General features: G+C 57.9%; 10 protein-coding genes across 10 annotated transcripts; 5 read left to right on the top strand and 5 right to left on the bottom strand.

Moving 5' to 3' along the window:
* Positions 1-32: 32 nt before the first annotated feature.
* Positions 33-3,840, bottom strand: MKK02DRAFT_40210 (putative Two-component sensor molecule; the record flags this gene model as incomplete). Its single annotated transcript, XM_053091010.1, has 9 exons — positions 33-303; positions 451-600; positions 654-1,520; positions 1,567-1,920; positions 1,966-2,186; positions 2,231-2,541; positions 2,585-2,927; positions 2,974-3,105; positions 3,154-3,840. The coding sequence occupies 9 exons, from the start codon at positions 3,838-3,840 to the stop codon at positions 33-35; spliced, it is 3,336 nt and encodes a 1,111-aa protein (XP_052949658.1).
* Positions 3,841-4,763: 923 nt separating this feature from the next.
* MKK02DRAFT_19287 (high-temperature-induced dauer-formation protein-domain-containing protein) lies at positions 4,764-8,236 on the bottom strand (the record flags this gene model as incomplete). The annotated part of the gene is made up of 11 exons (XM_053086070.1): positions 4,764-4,952; positions 5,024-5,192; positions 5,259-5,876; positions 5,924-6,404; positions 6,452-6,575; positions 6,623-6,969; positions 7,012-7,096; positions 7,146-7,264; positions 7,445-7,840; positions 7,905-7,998; positions 8,105-8,236. 11 exons carry the CDS (start codon positions 8,234-8,236, stop codon positions 4,764-4,766), a joined length of 2,754 nt encoding a protein of 917 aa, XP_052949657.1.
* A 341-nt stretch (positions 8,237-8,577) lies between these two features.
* MKK02DRAFT_40208 (MFS transporter) lies at positions 8,578-10,551 on the bottom strand (the record flags this gene model as incomplete). Its single annotated transcript, XM_053091009.1, has 10 exons — positions 8,578-8,709; positions 8,754-8,815; positions 8,863-9,020; positions 9,071-9,322; positions 9,371-9,700; positions 9,735-9,802; positions 9,856-10,049; positions 10,094-10,210; positions 10,256-10,371; positions 10,421-10,551. 10 exons carry the CDS (start codon positions 10,549-10,551, stop codon positions 8,578-8,580), a joined length of 1,560 nt encoding a protein of 519 aa, XP_052949656.1.
* A 662-nt stretch (positions 10,552-11,213) lies between these two features.
* On the top strand, positions 11,214-11,814 carry MKK02DRAFT_40207 (uncharacterized protein; the record flags this gene model as incomplete). Its single annotated transcript, XM_053091008.1, has 3 exons — positions 11,214-11,303; positions 11,354-11,434; positions 11,494-11,814. 3 exons carry the CDS (start codon positions 11,214-11,216, stop codon positions 11,812-11,814), a joined length of 492 nt encoding a protein of 163 aa, XP_052949655.1.
* Positions 11,815-11,958: 144 nt separating this feature from the next.
* MKK02DRAFT_29843 (putative kynurenine 3-monooxygenase) lies at positions 11,959-13,244 on the bottom strand (the record flags this gene model as incomplete). The annotated part of the gene is made up of 2 exons (XM_053087920.1): positions 11,959-12,755; positions 12,788-13,244. 2 exons carry the CDS (start codon positions 13,242-13,244, stop codon positions 11,959-11,961), a joined length of 1,254 nt encoding a protein of 417 aa, XP_052949654.1.
* A 724-nt stretch (positions 13,245-13,968) lies between these two features.
* MKK02DRAFT_40205 (uncharacterized protein) lies at positions 13,969-15,648 on the top strand (the record flags this gene model as incomplete). Its single annotated transcript, XM_053091007.1, has 5 exons — positions 13,969-14,026; positions 14,108-14,264; positions 14,336-14,569; positions 14,626-14,735; positions 14,783-15,648. 5 exons carry the CDS (start codon positions 13,969-13,971, stop codon positions 15,646-15,648), a joined length of 1,425 nt encoding a protein of 474 aa, XP_052949653.1.
* A 1,496-nt stretch (positions 15,649-17,144) lies between these two features.
* Positions 17,145-18,392, top strand: MKK02DRAFT_40204 (uncharacterized protein; the record flags this gene model as incomplete). The annotated part of the gene is made up of 2 exons (XM_053091006.1): positions 17,145-17,485; positions 17,537-18,392. The coding sequence occupies 2 exons, from the start codon at positions 17,145-17,147 to the stop codon at positions 18,390-18,392; spliced, it is 1,197 nt and encodes a 398-aa protein (XP_052949652.1).
* Positions 18,393-18,463: 71 nt separating this feature from the next.
* On the bottom strand, positions 18,464-20,572 carry MKK02DRAFT_40203 (putative oxidoreductase; the record flags this gene model as incomplete). Its single annotated transcript, XM_053091005.1, has 1 exon — positions 18,464-20,572. One exon carries the CDS (start codon positions 20,570-20,572, stop codon positions 18,464-18,466), a length of 2,109 nt encoding a protein of 702 aa, XP_052949651.1.
* A 574-nt stretch (positions 20,573-21,146) lies between these two features.
* On the top strand, positions 21,147-21,737 carry MKK02DRAFT_29840 (uncharacterized protein; the record flags this gene model as incomplete). Its single annotated transcript, XM_053087919.1, has 3 exons — positions 21,147-21,237; positions 21,389-21,527; positions 21,626-21,737. 3 exons carry the CDS (start codon positions 21,147-21,149, stop codon positions 21,735-21,737), a joined length of 342 nt encoding a protein of 113 aa, XP_052949650.1.
* Positions 21,738-22,537: 800 nt separating this feature from the next.
* On the top strand, positions 22,538-26,789 carry MKK02DRAFT_40201 (uncharacterized protein; the record flags this gene model as incomplete). The annotated part of the gene is made up of 5 exons (XM_053091004.1): positions 22,538-23,374; positions 23,418-24,003; positions 24,048-25,638; positions 25,683-26,044; positions 26,089-26,789. The coding sequence occupies 5 exons, from the start codon at positions 22,538-22,540 to the stop codon at positions 26,787-26,789; spliced, it is 4,077 nt and encodes a 1,358-aa protein (XP_052949649.1).
* Between the last annotated feature and the right edge of the window lie 106 nt (positions 26,790-26,895).

Here is a 26,895-nt window from a genome sequence, read left to right as displayed (position 1 = left end):
CCGGTCAGTCTAGTATACATACCTGTCCCCTGTTAGTCCAGGGACGCACTCCCCCTCCGATCCCCCAATGCCGCCCCAGCAACCCACTTGGTCTCCCCTGCTATCCGCTTCCTCGCCTCCGCAATCATCCCCACCACGTTCTTCTGATGGATCGGTTTCGTCAGAATATCGTCCGCACCCGCCGCGATATACTCTTCTTGGTCTTCCCGCAATGCGTTACCGGTACAGCCGACGATAAAGATGTGTTGGCCGAGGTCGCGGACGTGGCCTGCTACTTCGACGCCCGACATGATTGGCATTTGGCTGTGGGTTTAGCGCGGGATCTCGACGGTAGAGAGGGAAGGTATGGTATGGGAAAGGATCGAGGTTGGAGAACGGGAAATCTGAGGCAGGGGACGACGTATTTGACGAGCGTGATGACATGTCAGGATGAGCGGAAACCAGACTCACTTGTCCAAAAACACCATATCAAACTTCGGGACCCCCGCTTTACCCTCAAAGCAGTCCGTCAACATCTCCAGCGCAACCTTTCCATTCTCCGCCGTCGTCACTTGATGCCCCAGCCGTCTCAGCATTCGAGACATGAGCATCCGGGTCAACCTATCTTGTCAGCTTGTCCCCCTTTTCACATCGCCAGGTAAGGTATAGCTTACTTGTCATCATCGACCACCAAGAGGCAGAGCGGCCCCTCTCCTGTCCCTGGCGTATTTGGCACATCCACGCCCATCCTCGCCCCGGCCGCGGCCGCCGCCGCCGCCGGAGCTGGAGCTGCCGAGGTAGGCGCCGACGGACCCGCCACGGCCACCTCTGCCGTCTCCGGCAATCCCGGCCTGGCCATGGGCGGACTATCCGTCTTTGTCCGCCCCGAATCGCTCGATCCGCGCTGCAAGACCGGACGAGCCGACTCGAACGGGTCCGCATCACCCCTGATCTCAGGCGAGATGGGTGTCCGGCCGGGCGTATATCCTTCCGTATACGTCGATGGGAAAGTCGACGCTATGATTTCTTCGGTAGGTACCGGACGCGCCCCGCCGTGCGAGTCAGGAAGAAGGGGGAGCTCCGATTCTGTGATGGTGAGTGCGGGACGTTCCGGTGGAGGCTGGAAATCGACCGCTCGGACAGGTGGGGGTTGAGGCGAAGAATTCGAATGGGTCGAGGGGTTTTGGAGGATCGAGGTAGGTTGGCTGGCCGTAGTCAGACCGGGGGTGGAGGGGATGTAGGAGCTGCTCAGACCGGAAGGCGGTAATGTTGGATTTTGGCGCACGCTCGGAGTGGTCCGTTCTGGTTTGGGCGAGCCGAGGAGGCTGATGCCCACTGGAAGCGCTTCTCTCCGTTTCGAAGGGATAGAGTAGGGTAGTTCAAACCAGAACATCGAGCCCTTGCCGAATTGACTTTCGACGCCCAGTCGACCATCCGACAGCTTGACGATCTGGCGGACAAGCGCCAGGCCCAGTCCCGACCCCTTCCCGCCTTGTCGCCGTCCAATCTCCGTTTGGACGTATGGCGAGAAGAGTCGATTACTACACCATCAGCTTTCTCCTTCCCCTTGATGAAAACATGACCCACTCGATGACATCCTGCTTCTTGAGTCCGACGCCGGTATCGTGGATCTCGACCCTCACAACCGCCTTCTCCCTCCTCCGCTCCTCCGGCGCCGGCGCTTGCGCCTTTTCACCCATCGAATCACGATTCTGCCGCTGCGCTTCGACCGCCACCGACCCCTTCTCCAGATCCACCACATGCTCAATCTTCTCGGTATTGCCATCCACATGTTTGATTGATTGGGCATTGTCGGCGGCGATATTGAGCGGGTCATCACGTTCGACCGAAGGAGTAGGCTCGAATCGAGGATACAAGAGCTTAGTGACGATTCGGACGGAACCCTTTTCGGTGAATTTGATAGAGTTGGACACGAGATTACTGAGTCATCAGCTCATTCCCTTGTTCCGGGTGGGTAAAACTCACCTCGTAACCTGCCTCAACCTCATTTCATCCCCCACAAACGTCCCCCCTATCCGATCAATATCCTTATCCAGCTCCACGATAAGCTCGATACCCGCCGAGTGCGCCTGCATCCGATGACTGAGCGCAACGAGCTGGATGCTCTTGTGAAAGTCGAAAGGTTTGCGCGCTTGGGTGAATTTCCCACTTTCCATCCGGTTGAACGATAGAACATCATTCAAAACCTTGCTCATCAGCACCGCACATCCCATGTATCCGAGGGACCTACCTTCTCCATCATGGTCAGACTCCCCATCAACCCATGTACCATCTCTGACTGATCCTCCTCCAGCCCTCCAAAGACATTCTCACCTTCCAAGTTCTGCACCGCCAGCAACGCCGTGTTGAGCGGTACTCGCACTTCGTGGAAAATGTACGAAACGAATCGTTTCTTCGAATCGGCCGACCGGCGCTCCAGAACCTGGGCGGACTGGGTGGCCCGATATTGGATCTTGAGCTGTTGGCGCAGTGCAAACATCTGGCGGTCGGACCGTTCCTTGAGGAATGAAGTGCCGATGATGAAGGCGTGGAAGAAGCAGACTGCCCGTCAGCTGACTCTCAAGCAAAAGGAGGGTAAGCTTACACATGACGATATTCCGGTAAAAGAGGACCGGGTAGTTCTCCTCCGTCATCAACAGTGCGCCGACCAGGACCATCCACTGGACCGCCCCCATCACAGCGAATGACCGGCCCTGTTTCAGCGCAAAGACAGCGAGGGTAGGCTGGCCGTACGCGAACGCGAATGTGTTGAGAAAGTTCCGGCTGCCGCATTGGTTGTCATTGCTGAAGAAGCCGCAGACGTGCATCTCGATGACGAGAATATCGGCGAGGATCCAGGTTGCACCCGCGAGGAAAGGTTGATAGACTGATGGGAGGCGGCGTGGGTAGTCGAGCGCGACCATGAAGAAGATAGGAATGGTGAGGAACTGGGCATCAGCGGGGTGAGGACCTTCAGATGGCTGGTAGACTTACACCGGCAGCAGCGACATAGACTCCCCAGTTGAAGTTGCCCAGGGGCGTGGGTAGTAGCGAGACGGTAAGGACCCAAGCGATGAGAAAGTAGGTCGAAGAAGCGAGCGCGGCGGGTTTGTTCATGAACCATGTCTGCGGGTCAGCTCATCTCGTAGACCATAGTGCTTGGATTGGGCTCACCTCCTTCTGGAATGACCGCTCCTTACTTGGCTCTGGGAATGCCGAATCCAAAAAGTGCTTGAGATTCGGCCAACACCTGTCCACCACAAACTCATACACCCTCGTCCTTTGCACCCAGATCTGCCTCCTGTCCCTCCTTATACTCCCCATCTCACTGCGCGTATCCTTCACCTCGTCTTCATCCTCTTCGTCGTCCCCATCCCCCTTGGACGTCCTCGAAAACAATCCCGTCCCCGATCTTTGTCCGCCCGTCCCCGGATTTGTACTCCCCGACTCGCTCTTTGCCGCACCCGGCACAAAGTGGTCAAAGTCATTCTCCACCACGACGTGCCCGAACGGATCGTGCGGATTCGCATTGAGATCCTCGTCATCCCCGTACCGACTCGTCGAGTTCGCCACTGATGATTTCGGCCGACGACGGATCTGCTTCTTGTGCCGGCTGGTGGTACCCGCATTTGGGTTGAGGAGGTCCAGAGTCGGTCCGCTGACCCGCCCGTGCTCGCTTTCCAGGTATACCTGGTCCGTCATGTTGAAGGACGAGTCGACCGCCGATTCCGAGGTAGTAGAGGGATGGGAAGGGGGTTTGAGGGATTGCTTCACCTTGTCCCAGATGGTGGTGTATCGTGAAGGAGCGAAACGCGTCCGCTGCGATCCTCCCGCCCGAGGGGGGTGCTCGTGGCTGTTCATTTTGGATGAGAGAGAGGGGAGAAGGGATGGATGGGGGACCGACCGAGCTCAGCCAAGGATGGATGATGACCGCGCGTCGAAGGGAGGTAAGCAGACTTCCCTTGTCAAGGTTGAGAGGTCGATCCCGATTCCGATGCTGCTATATCGACCGGCCGAGAGGGTAGGATGAGAGCTTGAGACACGGGCGCGCTAAGAGCGAACAAAGACGAAGGGCGAGGGAGAGTGAGGGGATGGGCGAAGCAGGACAGAAATAGGGGTTTCGAAACAGATTCAGGTCCGGAAACCACGGGCTCCGGGGGAGGTTGATTGATTGACGCGTTTCCACCCCTCGAATGGGAGGAGGCTTCGCGTGTGGGAGTATAGGAGTATACGAGCGCGTATAGCTGAGGTTGTGGAGATGGAATGCCCTGCTACTGATGCTGACTAGCGACGAACGCACGAGCCTTTGCTTTTTCTTGGGTGCTGAGTGCGGCAGCGAACGGCAGGCAGCAATACAAAATCCAGGCACAGCTCCCACAGCTGCATCATGTATCCGTAATGAAACGTAATGAGAATGTCCGAATCTAGTAATTCTAGTCGGAGGTATCTCGCCCGCGTGCCCGGACAAGAGAACGCCTTGACGCCCCTGCATCATAGGGATCTCTCACTGGCTCTCTTGCTTGGCTTCCGCAAGCTCTCAGCGACTCCGTACAGAAGGTATGCCTCTAGTTGCCGCAGCCACGCATGCCAGTCAGCCAGCTTCTCCAGAGATCGTATCTTATCGATAATCCACTAGTGCGGTTTTGGCAAGATTAGCATCCATACGCAATAACGTCACCCCAGATCCCCGCCGATCCGCGCAGATCCCATTCAGATTTTCCGCTAGAGTATCTAGTCCTTGGGCCCCGCTGCCCCACCTCCCCGCTGCCCGCCAACTCCTATGACTATACTACCCCAATCATCTTCAACACCCTACCGACTTGCGCCGACCTCCCCCGCTCAGGCGCCTGCTTGATCCCAAAGAGCCGTACTTGGGTATCCCGCCATACTCCCACGCCGGCGGGTGTCAAGCCTGCAACGTAGATGTCGCCCCAGAGAAGTGAGGTGAGCCAGATTGCCGAAGCTTGAGACCACTACGATGTCAGCTTAGATCCGAACTCCAGTGCAAGTCTACACAAAGAAGAAAGGGGATCGTAAAACTCACCTGAAATCGTCTCGGAGCGATAGGCGGCGCAGGCGGCAAAACCTCCGCAATCTCCACCTCCTTCAACAGTCTGAACACCTTGGAACTGGGTGCTCCGCCCGCGGACTGAGTGTCTTGTATCTTGGGCAAAAGTTCCGATATCGCCACGAGCACCGGGTCAAGCGGTAATCTAGCCTATCAGCCCGTTTCCCAACCAGCCAGATGATCCCATGCGGCCAGAGAAGAATCAACTCACCCCTTCTGCCAACTAGACACCCATTCTTGCGTCGGCACATACTTGTTCGGCCCGACCCCCGCCGCCGCCACCTTCATAATCTCCTCATCCCCCTCCTGAGCCTCGACCGCCCCGTTCGTACCATTCATCCCCGCCCCCGTCTCCTGATTGAGCGAAAGCGACGTCGTCGATTCCGTCGCCCTCATCTTTCCCCTCGCCTTCTCGCTCATCCCTCCTCCAGTCCCGCCCATCTCCAAACCGCCTGACGGCGGGGGAGACCAAATCCCCCTCGTCCCTGCGTTGATCGGATCCTCCAACTCCCCCGGCGTCATAGGTACGATCTGCGTCGACCCCTCCTCATCCTCCGTCTCCCGCCCTAGGAGCGCCGCCTTCTCAGCTAACATGTCCAGTTCCGAATTCGTCCGTTTTATAGGCGGAACAGGCACGTAAGAGTCTGGCTGTCTGGCGAGTTCGACGGCTGCTGACCGAAGGGCTTTACGGCGCTGTATCTCCCGAAGACCAGAGACGAGCGAGAAGGTCGCGAGGGTCTGGAAATCCTGATGCGACCGGAGGATGGCGTAGACGAGATTCGGATTGTCGTTGAGCTGATGATATAGGACCGAGTTGAACGTTTCGAGTCTGTCTATCAGCTACCGCTTTCACTCGAAAAGTTCCGGGTAGCTCACAGATAATACACAAGTCTCGGATGCCCCTCATCTGCCAACAAGAAGTTCGGCGCCGAGAACGCCTTGAACAACTGCAATAATCGCATGCTCGCCCCGACGCCCACGTCCTTCCAGTACGGCGCGACATTCGCAATAGTGATCGTCAACGCCGGGAAGAGCGGGTTCAGTCCCGGCGTCGTGGCGATACTGTAGATCGACACAATCAAAAAGTCCGCAGTGGTGCCCGGTGTGCCTGAAACGGCCCATTTTGCAGGTATCGGTAGGCGGACAGGCTGAGCGAGAGACTGGGCGAATGCGGCGTCGGCAGAGAGGGTCTGGAGGAGGTACGCGAGCAGACGGAGGAGTCCGTGTTGCGCCGGATCGTCTTTGAGGTCTAGGGAGATGAGGAGGATGTAGGCGACGAGGTCGGATGTGCGGTTGGTTTCGTAGAGGTATTGCCGGAATCGCTTGTTGAGGTCGACAAAGCGCCAGAGGAGCATGACTGGGGGTCAGATGAGTGACGGGGGAGAGGGAGGAAGGGGTACGTACAGATTTCGAGGATGTATGGGACGGGCTGCTTGCTCCCTGGTAAAAGTACGCTGGATACTGCCGTTTGTTCTTGCAGAACCGCAAAGATCCCGTCCAGGATGAACGCAAAGTCCTCTTTTCGATGCTACTACATCAGCTCATCCTCACGTTGAAGCTGATATGGGCACTCACCAGCTTGCTAACAAAGAACCTGAACGCATTCTCCTCCTTCCCCTCACCCATCCCTTCCTCCCTCCTCGCCTCCGTATGGTCCAGCGCGACCAGCAGCATCATCAAACACGCTCTGACCAACGTCCGTTTCTCCTCCCCTCCCTTCGAGATCAGGTGGTTGTACGGAATCGACCCCACCGTATTCGCCTTGGGCACCGCCAGCGACGTATTCAGCAATGAGCATAAGAGCGAGAGGACGAGGCGGCGTTCGAGCGAATGAGTGAGGTGCGAGAGGGGCTGATTAGGCGTAGTAGGGAGGGATTGAGGTGGAGTGTAGACTGTCGTAGACAGGAGAATCATTAGGAAGCCTGATCGTCAGTTAGGATCGGCCGGGGTAGTACGGGACTTACGGAGCACCTCGACCTTGTTCCGATCGAGCTCGGTCGTTGAGCCGACGCTGACCGTACTTCCAACGCCCTTCTCCCAGATCACATACTGCCCATCAGCCTTGGCCTCCGTTCCCCGAGCGAGGGCCAGGACTCACGTTGACCTTTTCCCCCGCGTCCTGCTGACCCCTCACCGACTCGGGCACCGTAAATCCCGCGCAGAAAAGGAGGTCGATCGTACAGCTGAACAGCCGGTCGATGAGGCTTGGCTGCAGATCTTCCGCCGTCCGTTGTGGCGCGGGCGAAGGTGCAGATAATGGGTCCGCCCCTCCGTTCCCATTTGCCGTAGACTGCGCCTGCGCCGGTACCCTCCCCTTCTCCCTCCTCTCCTTTTCCTTCTTGGGCGTCTCTGACCGTCCTATATCACCCGCATCGTCCGGATCTTCCTCCTCTGCACCATCCTCCTCATCCGAATCCTCAATCGTGAACTGCCCCTCGTCCTCGATCCCTCCTGCTCCTCCAGCTCCAGCCCCAACGCTCATCCGGACCTCATCATCGCCGACCACAGGCTGTCTCGCCCACAGACACTCCCTCGCGAACCCCTCACCCGCCGAGACGCCGCCTTCCCTAGACGTAGCTTCCGCTTCGTAGACCACCACGAGGATTCGCCCTAGTACGCGTAGGCAGTTTAGTGCCTCGCGCGTTGTGTCTTGCCCGTTTTGGCCAGTGGGTGCGGATGAGGCCGAGGAGGGGGTAGGGAAGAATTCGGAGGGGAGGAGCGCGAAGAGATGTTTGGATAAGTGGATGATCAGTGTCGAGAGGTTGGCGGGCTGGGCGGTCAAGGTTTGACGGACTTGGGGATCAGCTTGGTCTGGTCCAGAGATAGGGTGAGGGGAGGACAAGGGAAGGGGACATACCGTCTTGAGCGGTAATGAGTGAGTAAACATCCTGTACCGAGCTAAACAAAGAATAATACTGCGCCCAGTAGCCCACATCCGAGGGGGATATCACCTACACATCAGCTCATGTGCTGATTTCGGCAATACACGGCCGCGGCTTTGGTCTGCCCGAGCTGCTCCAGCTCCAGACTCATCACCCTGCTGAGAATAACGCTCACCTCGTCGCCGTACAGCCTCTTGATGCCATTATCCCCACTCTTGAACTTCAACTGCGCGTCCTCTTGTGTCGACAAGAACGGTAGGCCGATAGCCTGCGGAAGGGACTTGAAAGTCGGGAGTCGTTTAAACATTCTTCTTGAGGGTTCCGAGCCCGGGTGGGATCCCCTTTTCTGGCGGCCTGGTGGATATGGGACTGGCTGAGAGGCGGCTGAGATGGTTTGAAGAGCTAGTCGGGTATAGACAGAGATGATAGATGGACAAAGTAAGTGTGGGGGACGAGCAGGTGCTCTGGAGCCAAGACATTTTGCTCCCGTCCATAAGATGGAAGGCAAAGGGAGGTATGGCTCTAGTGGCTGTGGAACAGCTCGACAAGATGCAGTCGACAGTCCTACATGGCAAGTCCCGACCCTACTTGTACACAGCCTACATAGCCCGGCAATCCAGTAAATGAAAGAAAAGAAGAGAGAACGATCTATAGCTCATACACGAATCGCGGATTCTTAAAGTCCGTCTGGTCCTGCCACTCCGCGAGAAGATCGTTGGAATCGAGATCCCCGAGCCCCTGGCGTGTGCGCTCTCGCTGCCGGTTCGAGTACTGGATGAGCTGGAACATCAGCGCTGAATCTTCGGTCGACAGCAAAGACGTACGAAGCGATATGCCAGAATCAGGAAGATCGCGGCGCAGTAGCAGACCAGCATGGCGATGACGCCTAAGGTGTCAGCGGGTAGAGCGAGAGATGTAGTGGAACGGACTTACCTCCGGTATACTTTGGAGCTTGGTCAGTGGTGAATGTAAGAGGTCCGACGATATTGCCGACGCTATACCCGATGTAGGACAAGGCGTAGACAATCATCTTCTTGGTATATCCGCCGGTGTTGGCGTAGACGGAACCCATCATGACGATGTATGGACCCCTGTGGAGTCAGCTCAGGCCAGAGGGAGGCGGTGTGGAGAAGAAGCTTACCAGTAGAAATAGACAAGGTAGAGGGAGACGAGCGATCCGCCGATATTGGAGCGCGGAACAGTGTAGAGGAGGATCGTACCGACCAATGGAATGACGCAGGCGGCCATGGCGGCATAGCAGCGCTGACCCGTCTTGACTGCGAGCCAGCCAAAGAAGAGGGACGAGATCCAAGAGATCACGCCAGTGGGTATACCGAGCAGGGTGGTTTGCTGGATAGTGAAGCCGAGGGAGGCGACGATGATGGAGTTGAAGCTACGTTGTCAGCTCTGCCTTGTCTCTGAAGGGCACAGCGGGACCCACGTGACCAATCCACCGTTAGGGATGTTGAGTACCAGATTGATGCAGAAGATGAGCCACGTCTTGGGGTCATACAGCGCCTCGAAAAACTGCGCCCATTTCCACTGCTTGCTCTCCATACCGGTATGATTGCCCGCCTGTCTCCGGGTGGCGATGACGCGCTGCCGGAGAGTGAGCCACCATGCCGAAGTAGGGCTGGCAGGGAGGAAGCAGAAGAGCATGATGGACCAGACGAAGGTGATGAGGCCGACAATCATGAAGAGGAGTTGCCATTGCTTGAGGGCAGTGCCTTTGTAGGACTGAGCGGCGGTGGCGAGGAGACCGTTCATTACGCTGCGCGTCAGCTGAGTTGGGAGTGCAAACGTACGAAGAGAGGGTGGAGAAAATGATGGCTGTTCGGAAAGGCTGTTCTTTACGGGTCCACCACATCGATACCTGGTAGATAAGCTTTCGTAATGCATCAGAGGACGCAGGAGGGGGAAGCTCACAATGAGGCCAAAGCCGGCAAAGATGACGGATTCGAATATGCCGAGGAGGAACCGGACGCCGAAAAAGGTGCTGTAGTTGGTGCATAAGGGCATCATGCAGGTGATGATACCCCAGCACATGACCATGGTCGATATGTACAAGTTGGCCGGGACGCGCTGCATCAACGCCAGGGACGGGATGATCGAGCATATCGCTGCCTGTCAGCCTTGGCCTATCAGCTGACGAAGTGAGACTCACCTCCAAAGTAAATGGCAGCACTGGTAAGAGAGTATTCCTGGCCCTGAAGGTTGAGGTCCGTTCGAAGCCCAAGCACGGCGGCCGAGCCGATGGACACCTTGTCCACTGATCCCATCACTGATGCATCAGCATGATCCACCGTTCCGGAGATACGAGACTTACTCAGAGCGAACTGAAGCAGCGTCATCATGATCCAGTCCACCTTGCGGAGCAACACCTTCTCCTCTCGTTCCGAATGAGGCGCGAGAAGTTCCGCCGCATCTTCACGCTGTGCAATCCTGGCCATCAGCATAGCCTAAGCTCCGACAAGGTGGATCTGAAACGTACCTAGCCAAGAACTTCCCAGCAACATCAGACGTCTCGTCAATCTCGTACTCTGTAGGCGGGACGGCCACCGGGTGGCCATCAAGACCGCCGTCCGCTTTGTGTAGTGATTCAGCTTTCTCCTGCGCGGACATGGTGTCACTGAGGGGTCGGAGGTATGAAGACAAGATCAGATAATCAGGTGGGCATCTTGTGAGCGAGATGAGCAGCTGTCAGATATACCATCATGCACCATGCACCACTCGGAGCTTATCTCCGCGAATCCCGTGCTTTGGCCGCGGGGAACCCTATCGGAGGTATGTCTTGGGCGCTGCTCTTCGGCTTTCTCCCAGCCGGTGCGCTCAGAGTCATAGCAGGCGGCAGTGCCGATAGGGTCTGTCCCGAGCTCGCGCAGCGCATAGAGGCTATAGAGGGCAATATGACGATACGACGAGACGACAGAGCAGGAGCAGCGAGATTTCAGGCGCTCAAGCGCTCAAGTCCCAAGTGGCCGGGAACTTGAAGCCGTCGGGATCAAATATGGTTGAGGAATGTGGAGCTGGTGTCTCCCTCAGCGCGCAGACGCAGCAACGCCAGCTGTCTCCGACTATTCTCCGGTATCACTCGGGATGTGAACAGACGGAGCTAGCGCGGACGTAAGCTGGTGGCCGCGGCCACGATGAGCATGCGAAGGACGCGGGCCACTCCGCCACTCCGCGCACTGATAAGTCTTATCTGACTGGAGTTGCCAACTTCATGGCGAGCCGCCAAAACCTATACTTCATTTTCCTCCCCGCCGCCCGCACTTACTCTTGAGATGGTAGTTGCCAACACCCGCATCGTACGGCCTGATAAGCCCACGGCGAACCACCCAGCATTCGAGTCGATAGCTGAGCGGACAAAGCAAGTGAGTCCAGCTGCCCGCCTTCGCCTTCTCTTCCAATCGCTGATTGGCAGTCAATAGGCTATGTCTGCCTGACGATCTTCACCTGGAATCCTTCCGATTGTTCCCTCCAGCGTGTTTACTCTACCGATCAGGTAAATGACATCTTTCTCTCCCTCGCGACCTTGTGGCTGCGCCATGCGCTGACATACAGGTCAACTGGCCAACAGGCGGAGCCAAGTACATGCCCATGGACGCCCCCTGGCCACAGACCGTTCTCGTCCGACAAGAAGTCCACGCCTGTATGACAGTCGACGAGATACAGTCGACATACAACGACGCGACGGCGATCCGGAGCTTGGGCGCAGGGATGTTGATTTGCGTTCCGGCGGTGAAGGACGGAGTGACGCTTGGGGCGCTCAATTTCATTGGGAGGGAAGGGGACTATGATGAAGCGTCGATCAGAGCGATGAGGAATGCGGCGAGGGATGCGGTGGATGTCTTTGCGGGACTGGGCGGGAGTCATACATCGTAGGCTTTACATGCTCGTTTCTAATCTGCCGAAGCATAGGTACTAATACAGACCCGCTTTGAGTTTAGAACCTAACACACCTGAAGCGATCCCATTGACCCTTCCACTCCCTCTCCAGACTTCCTTGATCCCATCACGTGACTACAGCTACTCCACCTCAATGTTCTCCGTCATCACATCATACCCCGAGAACCCTGCTCCAGCCTGTACGACCCCCCTGTTCTTCACCGTGATAAACAGCCAGAACAGCCAGGTCTTCGCCCACCACGCCCACGACTCGGGATGATGACTACTCTTCATCATCCCTCCGACCTTACTATGCTTCTTGACATCCTCCACCCGCTTTCTGCGCACCGTCTCCCAATGCCCAAAGACCGCCTCATATCCCCTCTCCATCGCCTTCGAGTCGGTCAAGAGCCTGACGAGGAGCGCCGCGTCCTCGAACGCCATGGCGGATCCCTGGCCGTTTGGAGGGAGAGCATGCGCCGCGTCCCCGATGAGGCAGACCCGACCGCGATGCCACCTCGGCAGATCCGGGATGGAGTAAGCCGCCCATAGCTTCGCTGTCTTGGCATCGGCGTTGTCGAGGAGGGACCGGATGGGCTCGGTTGTGATATTGTCAAAGTCGGCTTTGGCGTCCGCGTAGGCCGCGCCGGAGGACTCGTACGCTGCCCATCCGGCCCGACCCTTGTCGTCGGGAACGGTCTTGGTGATACCCCATGCGAGCTGCTGGCCGGACGGGTCGATGGGGATGGTCATGAGGAGACCAGAGGGGGAGAAGATCATAGCAGGGAAGGGATAATCGGGTGTGGGTGTAGTGACGGACGAGCGGGGGAGGAAGCCGTTGATGACGCAGGAGCCGGCGTAAGTGGGCTTTGGGGGTTCAGGCAGGACGTGTTGGCGAGTGAAGGAGTGGATACCGTCCGCGCCAATGAGCGCTGAGCCTGCGGTGAGCTCAAGTCTTTCCATGACTCACCCTGCTTGATGGAACCATCCTCAAAGACCGCAGTGACACCTCCGTCATCCTCTCTGATGCTCTCCAGCTTCTTCCCCCATCGTACGTCTACTCCCTTCTTCTCACATTCCTCTAGTAAGAGCTTGTTCAAGGCTGTCCGCATGATCCTCACTGCCGGCACCCCGCCTTCCCCCTCCTCCCCAACAACGAGATCACCATACCGATACCCCGTGCTCAGAAACGCCGTCATCCGGGTATATACGAACCCTGCCGCCTGAATCCGGGCGATAAGCTCGTCTCCGCCGAGTAAGGTGAGCGCTCGAACGGCGTTGGCGGCGAGAGTGATGGATCCACCAGGCTCGCTAAGGGAGGGCCGGATCTCAAAGATTGTGGACTTGATGGAGTGACGAGCGAGGGAAAGGGCCAGGGCGGGCCCGGCGAGGCCAGCGCCAATGATGAGGATAAGCTGCTTCTCCATAGTGATGTGAGGGTCGAGAGGATGAGGTTACTGCGAAGGCTACATGGCTGTCTGGCTGTCCTTATCTAGCTGTGAGGCTTCGTGAGGGCTGAGTATGACTAGCCCTATTTGCAGCGAGGTATGGTCCAAAATAGCATGCCGAAGCCGAGGCCGATGCCGACCGAGGTCCGCGGAGGCGCGGACCTTCCGTCCGTCACCCCGGACTCCGAAGTCCGAGCCTTCCGAGGCGCCGGGATGGAGGATCAGCTCATGACGCTGCCAGGAGAGGCCTAGGTCCTGGGGAGCTGCGGGTGGGGTGGAAGTCCGCTATGTATTGAATGCATTGATGATGATGGACATTGGCTGACCGAAGCCGAGGGCAGATCGCTAAAGTTTTTCTCGAGGCTCGGCTAAAGAGACATGATAGCTGCTTCGATCTCCAGCAGCGGGGTACCGCTTGAGCAGCATGAGGGCCTCACTCTCTCCTCAACTGTGCGCGCTGGACTAAGCGGTGCTATGCCAGGTCGCAGGAGACAGGTCGAGTTGCAAGGCATGGGGAGCATCGATCCGCCTCGACGCGAGCAGGCAGAGCTTGGCGATGGTTTACGTCATCGCGTCATCGACCTCGTCCGACCTGCCTCTCTATCTATGGTCGCTATGGGCTCCATCTGTACACTCTCCATCTCATCCCATCGACAACCACATTGAGCTCAGACCCAGAGGCGCACCTCAGCAGGACTGTAACATGGCGTTTCTCATCCCCTTACTGCTCCCACACATCGTCGAAGCAGGCGCGAACATCGGTGAGCTCCGCTCCAAATCCTATCTGCCCTCCAGGCGGATCTGCGGGTATCCTCCCCGGACCATCTGCTGATCCCGGACAGGCATAGGCATCTCCAATGCTATACAAGGCGACCACTCAAATGTATCGTTCCAGATCGGCGGAAAGGTCTTCACGTCCCGGAAGAGCTTTGATCTAGGGAGTTTGCCGCCGGAGCTGAGGGTGCGGATACTGCTCGATGCGCTGCAGGAGAGCGTTGAGTGAGTTCACGATCCTCTATTCACACATCTGACTAGTCTTGTACGCTTTGGGATTTAGACTGATCCAACAGCTACATCCAACCCGCTCCTCTAGCAGTGGACCCTCTTGGCTCACGCTATCTCGAACTGCAGCGTCAGATCCCACTTCACGCAGGACAGAAGAACTACCGGTCCATCTATGGCGATACAGTCTCCGCTAATGGATACCCGATCAGTAGTTGGCGGTGGAGCGGAGTATGTCGCGAGTGGCGAGATGAGCTTCGGGCAGGATTGTGGAAGGATCTTGAGGTCGTGGGCCATCGACCGTAAGTCTAGAGTGGCTCATGTAACACTATCGGTGAGGCTGTGCTGATCCATTTAGGTGGAGGAACCTACTAGCTATGATCGAGTCCAAGAAGGGCGCGGCGGATATACTCAAGCTCGCCAAGACTGTAACGCTCCGGGAGGGCTTCGACTCTACCAGCGATCTATGTGGGTCTTGTCCCGGCTGTCCTTGTCTCTACGTCGCTGACGTGTAGATGCCATTCTCTCTTGTCCAGCTCTAGATAGCCTGGAGGCCATCTCCATCCTGCCCGATTACCCCACTCCCTTCCACCCCTTCATCCCTCCGATCCCCAGCTTCGCATTCGGCTTCCAGCTCATCCGGACCCAGAAGGACCGCCTGAAATCCCTAGTCTACGGCCTCCCTCTCGAAAGCTCCACCAACGAAGCATCGCGTCAACAGCTCGCCGTCCTCCGCCCTCGTCACCTAACGCTCTCCTTCGTCCGGCCCACCATCCCCCTCTTCAAAGAGCTCGCGGGTCTCGTAGGGTCCACTACCGAGACGCTGGTCATCCAGTACATCCCCGCCGGTTCAGGCAGACTCGTCACCTCCAATATCCTCCTATGCGAGCCGCTCCAGGACTTCCGTAAAATCATCATCCACCTCCACCTCCCCAGCCAGCGATACGAGATTCCCGGTCCCTTCGGGCAGCGTACCTTCGTACCCCAGAAAGACCCGCAGGTGATCTCGGAGTTTCTCGCCAGCCTCATCAGTGCGCTGGAGGTGGAAGAGGAGGAGGTCAAGGAGCGGTATGAGGTATGGAGGGTCGAAGGGTGGGATATACCCGGTGCGGCCCATCAGGCGACCAAGAGGCGGTTGTGGCCGGAGATAGTGGAGGTTGAGGATGAGAAGAGGGAGATGGAGGAGGTGGTCAAGGAGATGGCGGAGGCTTCGGGCAGCGGGGCATCAGGTGGAGGGTTCTTGGATAAGATGATGGGCAAGCAGGCGGGAGGAAGTGCTGCGCCGCCGAAAGAGAAGGAGAGGCAGCATTGGGATAGGGAGACGAATTTGAGGTTGTTGGGTGGGCTGGTGAATCTCAGGCTGGAGAGTAAGAAGCACTGAACGAAGGCGGCAGCGGAAGGAAGGGGGCCCGGTCGAGCGGTGCTCTGAGATCTTGGAGTTGCAAATGCGCGAGTTGTACCAGTATGTTCCGGAGTTGTAACGATGCTTGTGTACTTCTGTCTACTGACTTCAGCTTGAAGTGCTGATCAGACTAATATAGCTCAGATTGCGCAAATGCCTTACCCTGCTCCTCATCCAGCTCTCATGATGCGATAAGGCCGCTCGTCAGCCGTATCATGACTATTGATCATTCTTTGTTCTTGATGTGAGCAAATAATTGCTGAGTGTCACACGCCGCACAGTCACTTCTCCTTCCCTTCACGTATGCCCCTTAGTCTTGCATTGACCTGTGACACGAACAGTGATGGTCCCCTTGAACGCCTCTTCAAGTTGTATGATCCTTTGCGGAACCTCCGCCTCTTCTGACTCCGACCTGACCAAATCAGCTGAAGGCGACATAGTGTCATCCATCTCATCGTGATCTATACCTGACCTGGATCTATGTCCTGATACTCCTGATAGCTCTGCCACCGCGATATATCGCTCACATCACCATGTCGCATTGTACCGACATAATCAACTCCCTTCCTTTCGGTTCGCTCTCCTTGAATGGACCATCGAGCGATACTGAGCCCGGCCCAGACTGCACTACGGAAGATTCCGAGATGCGTATGGCGAGCCCCTGCGCTTCGTCGCTCTCCAGTACCGAGGACCGACAAGCAACACAATTGTCACACTCCGAGTTTCAGCACACTCAGGACCACCTCTGCACATCCCCCGACTCCGCCACTGAGAATCCGACAGAGATCTTCGAGACTGTCCAGCAACAAGAGTTCGCATCGAGGCAAGCGAGTACTGACATGCGAAGTATTTACACTCGAGGCATGATCGCCATACATACTAGTGGTCATTCGACAGCAGTACAGGAGAGGAAAGGAAGGCTCGAGAAAGCGCGGAAGAGATCACTGTTTTCATGGAGTGGCGTGCGAAGACCTACGACACACAGATCAGTTGCTGGGGCCTCATTGACGGATGGCAGCGCAAAAGTGGGGAGGAAGGAGCAGGAGCATCGGAGAGGTCCGAGCACTGAGAAGCTGAGCAGGGCGTTGTATCGTGCTTGATCTGTGTCACCAGGCTACGATATGCATACAGGCGATTTGCATCGGTCAGCGCACCGTACCCATTGATCTCGGCCACAGTCCACTAGTGCGGTCGAATATTCGAGCGGAACTTTGATATGGTTCGCCATGAGGTATAGGTGTTCTCAGGGGGAGGCGGTGAGGCAACCTTTCATCCCTTTGAGGTCTCTACGACATCATGTCGGGGCCATGACAAGCTGTGCGCTCCTTTCACGAGCTCTGGCCAGAGCTCTTCGAGTCATCCTCGAGCGATAGGATCGCTCGGTCAAACGTTCCCGCTTCGTACTTCTCCCCTCATTCCCGACGGCCCACCGCTCTCACTCAATCTTCCTATTTGACAGTTACAAGCCATTCAACATGCCTGACTTGCCTCTTGTAGATGACGCTACTCACCTTGACGAACCGAGCGCACAGTTTGCAGCACTTGTGGTCAGTGTCACGGGTGGCGAAACCGATGCAGCCTCGGTACTCAAGACCGCCGTTGCCCCAGAGGAGTGTGGTGCGGGAGTCTCGGCTAGCACCGTTTCGACTGCAACACTCGCCTTCTGGCCAGGAGCGCCAGATCACACTGTCAGCTTGGAGGGCTCTGGTCTAGATACCAGTGAGGAGCGGATGGACCTCGGGGACGAGCCTATGAAGGACCAGACTTCGAGCGCACAGGCCGCGGTCAAGACAGATCCGGACAGCAACAGGCCATCGTAAGGCACTGAACACCAGCCCTCTCCGCCCTTCGGGCTGCGCTACAACAGGAATGGCATGGCAGTGCCCCGTAAGATGCGGGTAGCCTATTCGGAGGAAGATGAGGCGTCCCTCCAAGCGATGATGCGGAGGAACTTGGCCCAGGCGAGGGGGGAGCGAAATGAGGAGATTGAGATGGGTCGCAGGTCCAACCGATCCGCACAGGTGATACCGACTCTTTCGATCAGCGAGCAGAACAACCAGAACCGGCATACAAAGGAGTGGCAGGACTTCATCGACAGTCTGCTTCCCTGGCCATCCCTACCCGCTGCTGAGCCAGGCGACTTCCAGTGCTGGGTCGCTGAGGACACGTCAGTCGTCACCGGCGCCTCGCCCGCTGAGCCTGGGGAACATGTCCACGGGGACGGTCAGCGTTCATTGTCAGCACGAGAAGCATACCCATTCACCGAGGAGCATGACCCATCCCAGCGTCACGGTCATACAGCCCACCAGCGTCAGGATGCGATGCGGAGCATCATACGGCCTGTCCCACAGCGCCCGCGCTCGAACATCTCGAATACGGCGAGGTCCCAGCATGCGAATCAGTATCGTGTGAGCAAAGACTCTTCGAGCATCGTCAGGGCGAGCCGAAGCCGGCCGGCTGACACGATGTTCGAGGGACATGGACGAACCATGCGACGGCACCGCAGTACGCAGCGGACTCGACCACCCAGAAGCAGCTTCATGATGGCCGATCGGAAGGCCCTGGAAGAGGCTACAAACTCTCCCTCAGACAAGCACGAGGTGACTGCGAACCGGCAGGCTGAAACCATGGCATCGCTCAGCCAGCAGGTAGGAAGCAGAGGGGACTGCGCAGTGATCAGCGATAATGAGGGTGGCGCTGAAGACATCGTTATGGGAGAGTGAAGATTATCAGTATCGTTAGATGAGTCAGTACTGTGCATATATAATGTGTTCCGCCAGACCTCCGGGCCATGTCAACTAGATGAGCGACCCTTTGATGTGCTCTCCCTCAGCACCTCTACGACCTTCTCCACCTCGTCCCTCTCCATCCTGCCATCCACCACCGCCACCCTGAACCCCCTACTCAATTCCCTTCCATCTGCAATCTCCGTCCTCTCCTCCCAAGCCACCGCCGACCCTATGCCGGGATACGTCTCCCTCCTAACAACCCACCGATCCCTCCCCGTCTCTTCATCCTCCGGCACAATCACAATTGTCGCCTCACCCACCGCTCCCGGTCTCCCCTCAAACACCGCAGACCACGAGATCCAATCCGCCTTTTGACCATGTACCTCCTCTTCCCCCTCTTTCCCGCCCGCCCCCAAAAGCTGGACGTCCGAGCACCGCGGTAATCGCCAGAAGAAACCGCCGTATCCACCTCCCGGTCGGCCGTTGGTTCCTGGACTGCCGAGGGAGACGGGGCCGGCGAGGGCGGTGAGGGTGGTGCGGTACGATAAAACCCAGCCTGAGATGCCGCCGTCGCCGCCGCCGCTGCCGCAGTGGGGAAGGAGGGACCACCGGAGGGATCGAAGCTCGCGCAGGGGGGAATGGCCGAGGTGGTTTGTCCATAGTATAGTCTGCTCGATCCCGCTCGGATTCGGCGCCGAGCCGGAGGAGGAGGGGAGGTACTCGACCCGCTCCGTCGTCATCCGCCCGTGATTCTCCAGATCCACGTAGCCCTTTCCGTGAACATACGTCCCTCCTCCCCAGAAACTACACCCGTCCACGTCGGGCACCGCGAATCCGAGGCCGCAATGCCAGTCGTGGTCCGCCGGATGGGTGGCCGAGACCTCTACGCCGGAGAGGGTACGTATAGGATGTATGTATGGTCGAGGGGAAGAGGTAGGGAGAATGCTCCCCCCGTCCTGAATCTCCAGGATGGTCCGTCCGCCCAGTATCGCGTTCGCGAGGACTTTATCCCGGCCCGCGAATGCCCAAGGCGCGCCAACCTCTGAGAAGAGCGCCTCGGCGTCCGCTGCTGCTTCCACCCATTTCTCCACGTCCTGTACGACGTGGTGCGCGTCGCTGCCTTCCCCTCGGACGTCCACGTATTTCCGCTGGATATGGACCGGTTCGGGAGCGGTCCGGACCGCTTCGAGGACGCGCATGAACGCTCCCGTCGACCTCAGGGGACAGAGTAAAGGCGTCCCCGTTTCGTCCCACCGGTGCTCGATCAGGTTCTGGAGCAGGTCGACCCGGTCGTACGTCCGTTCCTCCCCCTTCCACCTCAACGTCCCCGTGACGTACTCGAACGTCGCCGTGCCCCCTTCCCCGACTATATCGATCGTCGGCCACGTCTGCTCCGCCGCGCACAGCGTCAGCGCCGCTGTCACCCTCGCACCATCCCCACCCCCATCTCCTGACCGAGAGGGAGTGACCCGGAGGCTGGTCGTGTCATCCACGTCGACCGGGTTGGCGCGATACATCTCCAGCTCGACCTGCGCGACGTCCTCCGCGAGGTGCATACCGGCGATTTGAAGTGAGGTGATAACGGCGTGAGCGAGCGCGTTGGTAGCTACCCCATCCATCGTGTCCGTCTCGCCGAGGCTGCGCCGGCCGACCCAGGGTGCGCGATTCCAGTACCCTTCCCGCCGTAGCCATGTCCCTTTTGCCCTCACTGACAGTGTACGCCCTATAGGGATCTCTCCGCCTGGTAAGAGGTGTGGGAGGACTAGGGAGCCAAGGCTCTGAAACCCGACCTGCACTTTCCGCCCCGTTTCAGCTTGGAGCTGCAGGATGGCCTCGAAATCCGCCATCCGCGCGAATGGGGGCTTCTCCAGCAGGACATCCGCGCCGGAAAGTAGAGCCTCGCGAGTGAGGGGCGCGTGCAGGTGTATAGGCACGCAGAGGACGACGATGTCTACTTGGCCGGACGAGGAGAGGGCGGAGCTGAGAGTGGGGAAGAGGGGGGCGTCGTCGGGAGGGGTGTAAGAAGGGTCAGAGAGGGATTGGGCGTGGAGGGAGGGATCGACGAGACCGACGATTTGAGCGTGTCCTGTACTGGCCAAGCGGCGGAGATTGGTGAGGTGGCTAGCGCCGAAACCGGCGACGCCGACGAGGATGACACGAGCCGGAGCGGGCATCATGAGAGGGTCTGCTGAACATTGAGCTGAGATCATGCGGAGCGCGGAGAGCTTACGAGATCTATAACCCTCTTCTCTTGTTGTAGGCGAGGCTCAGTGCAGTCCGTGCTATCAGTACGCATCAGAACAGTTGTGAGTGGTGAACGAGCAATGGACGAGCGAAAGTGCAGGCCTGCAGGTACAGCTGTACGGCATACCGGCCCGCTCGGCTCCGGTGCAGGTCCGCTCGATGTCCAGCGGTCCAGCGAGCAGCAGCGTGTCGAGATCGCACTCTGTTCCGTCCGTTCAAGGCGCCCATCAGTGGATCAAGCATGCAGCATGAAGGTGCCATGTGTGAGAGAGAGAGATGTCATGTGTGGTCCAGGGCGAATTGTGATTGAAACGGCCAGTCGACAACTTGTATCAGCCTGTCATCATTTTGATACCTATGACGTCAAGCATCGACGACGCATCATGCTGGCCGTTGGGTCAATCATCTGAGACCTTGTACGTGCTCGTTCAACAACTTCTGTCATCACCACCTCACGCCTACACACATCCTTCATCCACTCATCCAGACTCTATAACAACCACCATGTCCGACCAAGAGATCATCCAGAAGTCCGAGCAGGCGATCAACGCCTCGAGCGCGCAGACTGGATCGGGGAAGGGGCAGAGCTTGTCCAGTGAGTGTTGGGTCCCACTTTTCATCCCTCTCCTGCATCCTTGTCGACTTCATCATATGTTATGCCCCGCCCAGGAGCTCTGAGCATCACATGTACACTTGCCGTACATGGGTATACTACACTGAGCTCGAAGACGCGCTGACACCCCCAGCGGAAGACTCGGGCGTTAACGAGAACGTCACCTCCCAGTTCCCCGGTTCGACAGTCCAGGTTGGCGGTACGAAGCGAGGCGAGAACCCCACCATCCCCGTCGAGGAGGGAGGTGAGGAGGCCAACAAGCTGACCGGAAGGTAGGTCTGGACCACCCCTTTAACCTCTCACCTGTGACCTCTCCCGTAGGAGCGGTGCTATCCGATGCTGCCAATGAGGAGGATAGCTGATACCTCAGTGCCACCAAGGCGAAAGACTTTGAGGGTGCCGGCGGACCTGAGGAGAAGATCGCAAAGAAGGTGGCGGATGAGCCTGGAGCGCAGGACGTGTCTGGGAACGTCGTCAACTAGGTCGAGCGTCCGGCCATAATCAACGTATGCGCTCTCACAAAATGCATTGACATGTAGCTTATGGAGAGATCTGCGGGCTATGCTGGCCTTGATATCGTCGAGTCCGCAGTAGAGCTCTCGTTCACTGGTCTGCCCCACAAGCGGCCGATCCGCCACAATCCCTGCCACCGACGGACAGTACTCCTCATTCTACAGATCCCTACCCCACCTTCCCCACATGTGCATTCGCCACCCGCGCCAAGCCTTCTCGAAAAAGATCCCGCGCAAGGCACCTCGTTAATCGCGCACTTCGCCAAGGATGACGCGCTTTCAGCTGCTGAGATCAGATCGAAGCCATGCATGGATGGTTCTGGCTGCTGGTATACTGATGCTTGCTGTCTGTTCCCAGTCGATGCATGCATAGGATAGAGCTGCGAGACGAGAGTGAAGCACTGCTTTGGCTGGGGGTGGGTGTGTCGGGGATGACCGCTTTCCACGTGTTCTCCTCCTCGATCAGTTTGAGCCGCCTTTGCCTCCTTTCTCCCGGCTGTGACTCACAAGTGTCTTGGCATTACGCTCGTTGAGGGAATTCGCAGAGCAGCGCTTCCTTGCCATCAAACGTTCTTTCTCCATCTCCTCACCATCATCATCATCGCTAGCCTCACAACCCGCCACTCAGACAGCGGGCAGCAGGTCGAAAGGCGGTGTATCCTCTTCTTCCATCAACTATACATACCCCAAGGTAGGAAAGGCAGTTCGGTCCATTCCGACTTTTTGCCACTTGACTTTCACTTCACCCCCCTCGACATCCTCCAGCCACCATGTCGACCCCCGCTCCCCCTCGTATCATCACCACCGACATTGACGACAACACCCGGGAACCCACCGCAGCGGACTTCAACGCCCACCCAGCCGCTGTCGACCCATCCAACCCCCACACCCACCTCGCTCCCGCACTTTCCCCTATCGTCCCATCCTCCCCAACCCTCACAAACAACTCGTCCGTGCACTTTGACGAGCCCAACTCTCCCGCCCAACCCACTACCCTCGCTCTCCGCGATAACCACCCCACGGCTGCTTCCGGCGCAGATACCCTCGGCGTCGGACACCCAGGCAGCGGGAACCTAGGCCACCGCCGCCTCTCGTCCGTCGGAACTTGGTCTTCTGCCGAGTTTGACGATGAGGGCAAGCGGAACCCCGCATGGCCTCCTTTGCCGGAGAAGGAGCGCATCATCGCAGAGATGAACTGGCGCGAAAAGCGGGCGGAGAAGAAGCGGGCCAAAGTGGAGATGAGCGATGAGAAGAAGGCGGCGCTAGAGGAGGTCAAGAACCAATCGGCACATCTCGATCCGGACAATGACACCACGGACCCTGCGCCATTCAAGGACAAGCCGTCCCGCCTCGCCATGCTCGTCGACCCCAAGAGTCTTGCGGATCTCGAAAAGATTGGCGGGATCCAAGGTGTTCTCGAGGGTCTCGGTGTGGACCCCTCCAAAGGGCTGGACGCCGGGAAAGGCGGTGCTGGAACGGGTACTGGCGCGCAGTGGACTGCAGATGTGGCCAAGCGTCAGGAGGTTTATGGGAAGAATGAGCTCCCGACTCGCAAGAGCAAGAGCTTGTTCTACCTCATGTGGATGGCGCTCAAGGACAAGGTCTTGGTGAGTATTTTCTCTTTCGTAAAAGGCCTTTGCTAATTTCCAGATTCTTCTTCTCATCGCTGCGGTCGTCTCGCTCGCCCTCGGTCTTTACCAAACTCTCGGTACCGGCGACCACTACGTCGAGTCCCCCGAATGCCCTCCTCCAGGCTGTCTCGAGCCCAAGGTCGACTGGGTCGAGGGTGTCGCCATCCTCGTCGCCGTCGCTATCGTCGTCCTCGTCGGTTCGGTCAATGATTATCAAAAGGAACTCCAATTCAAAAACCTCAACGACAAGCGCGAGGACCGGACCATGAAGGTCATGCGTGGCGGTCGGGAGGAGGTTATCAACACCAAGCAAGTCTGCGTCGGGGACATCGCCATGCTCGAGCCGGGAGAGATCCTGCCCGTCGATGGTATTTTCCTCAGCGGTCACAATGTCCGGTGCGACGAGTCGGGCGCTACCGGTGAATCGGACGCTATCCGCAAGTTCTCGTACGCCGAGTGCGTTGCCGAGCGGGATGAAGCCAAGGAGGGGCAGAAGCTCAAGAAGGATTGCTTCTTGGTTTCGGGCGGAAAGATCCTGGAGGGTGTGGGACAGTACGTCGTCACGGCGGTCGGGAAGAACTCGTTCAACGGTCGTATCCTCATGGGTAAGTTGGCTTCTTATTGGGCATGGACCATACTGACTCCGCAGCTATGCAGGGTGACGCCGAAAACACCCCTCTCCAGGTCAAGCTCAACCACCTCGCCGAGCTCATCGCCAAGTGCGGTGCCGCGGCCGGTTCCATCCTCTTTATCGCCCTTATGATCCGGTTCTTTGTCGACCTCGGTCGGTACCCGGACCGTCTCGCCGATGAAAAGGCCCAGCAATTCATCCAGATCCTCATCATTTCGGTCACCCTCATCGTCGTCGCTATCCCGGAAGGTCTCCCCCTTGCCGTCACGCTCGCCCTCGCATTCGCGACCAAGCGGATGACCAAGCAAAACCTCCTCGTCCGTATGCTTGGCTCGTGCGAGACCATGGCCAACGCTACCGTTGTCTGTACCGACAAGACCGGTACGCTCACCCAAAACGTCATGTCGGTCGTCGCTGGCTCTCTCGGCGTCCGGGGCAAATTCGTCGCTGCCTTTGCGGACAATGCGGACCGGTCCAACGCCAACGCTGTCGAGGGGCAAGAGGTCCGGTCGGACTTTGCGTTCGACATGTCGGAGCTCAACCAGGTCGCTTCCCCCGCCCTCCAGTCCCTCTTCAACGACGCGATCGCCATCAACTCTACGGCGTTTGAGGATGAAAAGGAGGGCGTGGTCGAGTTTGTCGGATCCAAGACGGAGACGGCTCTCCTCCGGTTCGCCAAGGAGCTCGGATGGCAGGACTACCGTAAAGCCCGCGAGAACGCCCAGGTCGTCCAGATGATCCCGTTCTCGTCCGAGCTCAAGGCTATGGGCGTCGTCGTCAAGATCGGGTCCAAGTACCGGCTCTACGCCAAGGGCGCCTCGGAAATCCTCACCAAAAACTGTACCTCGCACGTCGTCCTCAAGTCCCGGGAGGAAGCGGCGGAGCACTCGTCCTCGGATACCCTGAACGAGGTGGAGACTACCCGCTTCACCGAGGAGACGGAAGCCAACATCCAAAAAACCATCATCTTTTACGCATCCCAAACCCTCCGTACCCTCGCCATGTGCTACCGCGACTTTGAGTCCTGGCCACCAAAGGGCTCCGAGGACCGCGCGGCCGACGACGTCCCCTTTGCGGCTATCGCCAAGGACCTCACACTTATCGCCATCACGGGTATCGAGGACCCTCTGCGCCCCGGTGTACGCAAGGCCGTCGAGGAATGCCAGCACGCCGGTGTATCCATCAAAATGTGCACGGGTGATAACGTCCTCACGGCTCGGTCGATCGCCAACCAGTGCGGTATCTTTACTACGGGCGGTATCATCATGGAGGGACCGGTCTTCCGGAAGCTCAATGATGCGGAGCGGCTCGAGGTCGTCCCCCGGCTCCAGATCCTCGCGCGATCATCCCCAGAGGACAAGCGGTTGCTCGTCAAGACCCTCAAGGGGATGGGCGAGGTCGTCGGTGTCACCGGAGACGGAACCAACGACGGGCCGGCACTCAAGCTTGCCAATGTTGGTTTCTCGATGGGTATTGCGGGCACGGAGGTCGCCAAGGAGGCGTCGGATATAATCATCATGGACGATGCCTTCCCCAACATTGTGCTTGCCATCATGTGGGGACGGTGTGTCAATGACTCGGTCCGCAAGTTCTTGCAATTCCAAATCTCGTAAGTTTTCTTTGGACCTAAGGTAGAGTCTCGCTGACATGCAGCGTCAACATCGTCGCCGTTATCGTCACCTTTGTCTCTGCCCTCGCGTCCGACAACGAAAGCGCCATCCTCACGCCCGTCCAGCTCCTCTGGGTCAACTTGATCATGGACACTTTCGCGGCCCTCGCACTCGCTACCGACCCTGCCACTCGCTCGTCGCTCGACCGCAAGCCCGATAGGCTCACTGCGCCCCTTATCAATGTGGACATGGTCAAGATGATCATCTGCCAGGCGCTGTACCAGACCATCGTCTGCTTTGTGCTGTACTGGGCGGGATTGAGGATTTTGGGGCTGGACGAGACTATCGCATCTAGGGCGGAGCTGTCGACGTTGATCTTCAACTGCTTTGTCTTCTGTCAAATCTGTACGTTGTCTTGCTCAAGATGGCTGGGCTTGGCTGACGATCAGTCAATCAAATCAACTGCCGTCGTCTCGACCGGAAATACAACGTCTTTGAGGGCTTCTTCCGCAACTACTACTTTATGGTCATCTTCGCCATCATGTGCGGCGGTCAAGCCATCATCGTCGAGGTCGGCGGCGCGGCCTTCCAGGTCGTCGGTCTCAACGGCCGAGACTGGGCCATCTCGATCGTCGTCGGACTCATCTCGTTCCCTATCGGCGCGCTCGTCCGCACACTCCCCACCGAACCCTTCTACCGCTTCCTCATCCGCATGAAGGTTTACACCGACCCCGCCCTCCTCCCCCTCACGACAGATGTCGACGACGTCTCGGTCGACGAGAAGAATGGTGGTGTCGAGTACAACCCGGCCCTCTCCAAGATCAAGGACAATCTCAACACGTTTGCCAATATCCGCGGTGGACGGATCAACGCCTCGGCCATCGTCCGCCGCTCGCGTACCGCCAAGCTCAGGAAGGCGGACATTCAGCTGCCCAGTATCCTCACCATGGTACCTACGCTTATTGCGGGTACGATCGCGGCGGGGCCTAATTGGGCCCAGCCGGTCTTTCCCCGAGAGGCGTTTGGGAACCCGGCGCAGGATCCGTCAAGGTCCACGGCGGAGCTATTCTCGGGCAAGGTCCAGATGCACCCGGATACGGATCCGAATGATCCGTTGATCAAGAAGTACGGGATCAAGCGGGGAGAGTAGGCAAGGAGGAACAGGGAGGAGGAGAGGGAAGGAGGAATAGCTGTGTATATTAAACGTATTTGTCCAAGTCAGAGAGGTCTTTCGGTTCTCATCTTATAGAGTCTCT

Source organism: Dioszegia hungarica (assembly GCF_025882075.1).
Source record: "Dioszegia hungarica strain PDD-24b-2 chromosome Unknown MKK02contig_2, whole genome shotgun sequence".
NCBI classification, from domain to species: Eukaryota; Fungi; Basidiomycota; class Tremellomycetes; order Tremellales; family Bulleribasidiaceae; genus Dioszegia; species Dioszegia hungarica.
The sequence above is the reverse complement of the archived record's forward strand: the minus strand, read 5'-3'. Positions and strand labels throughout refer to the sequence as shown.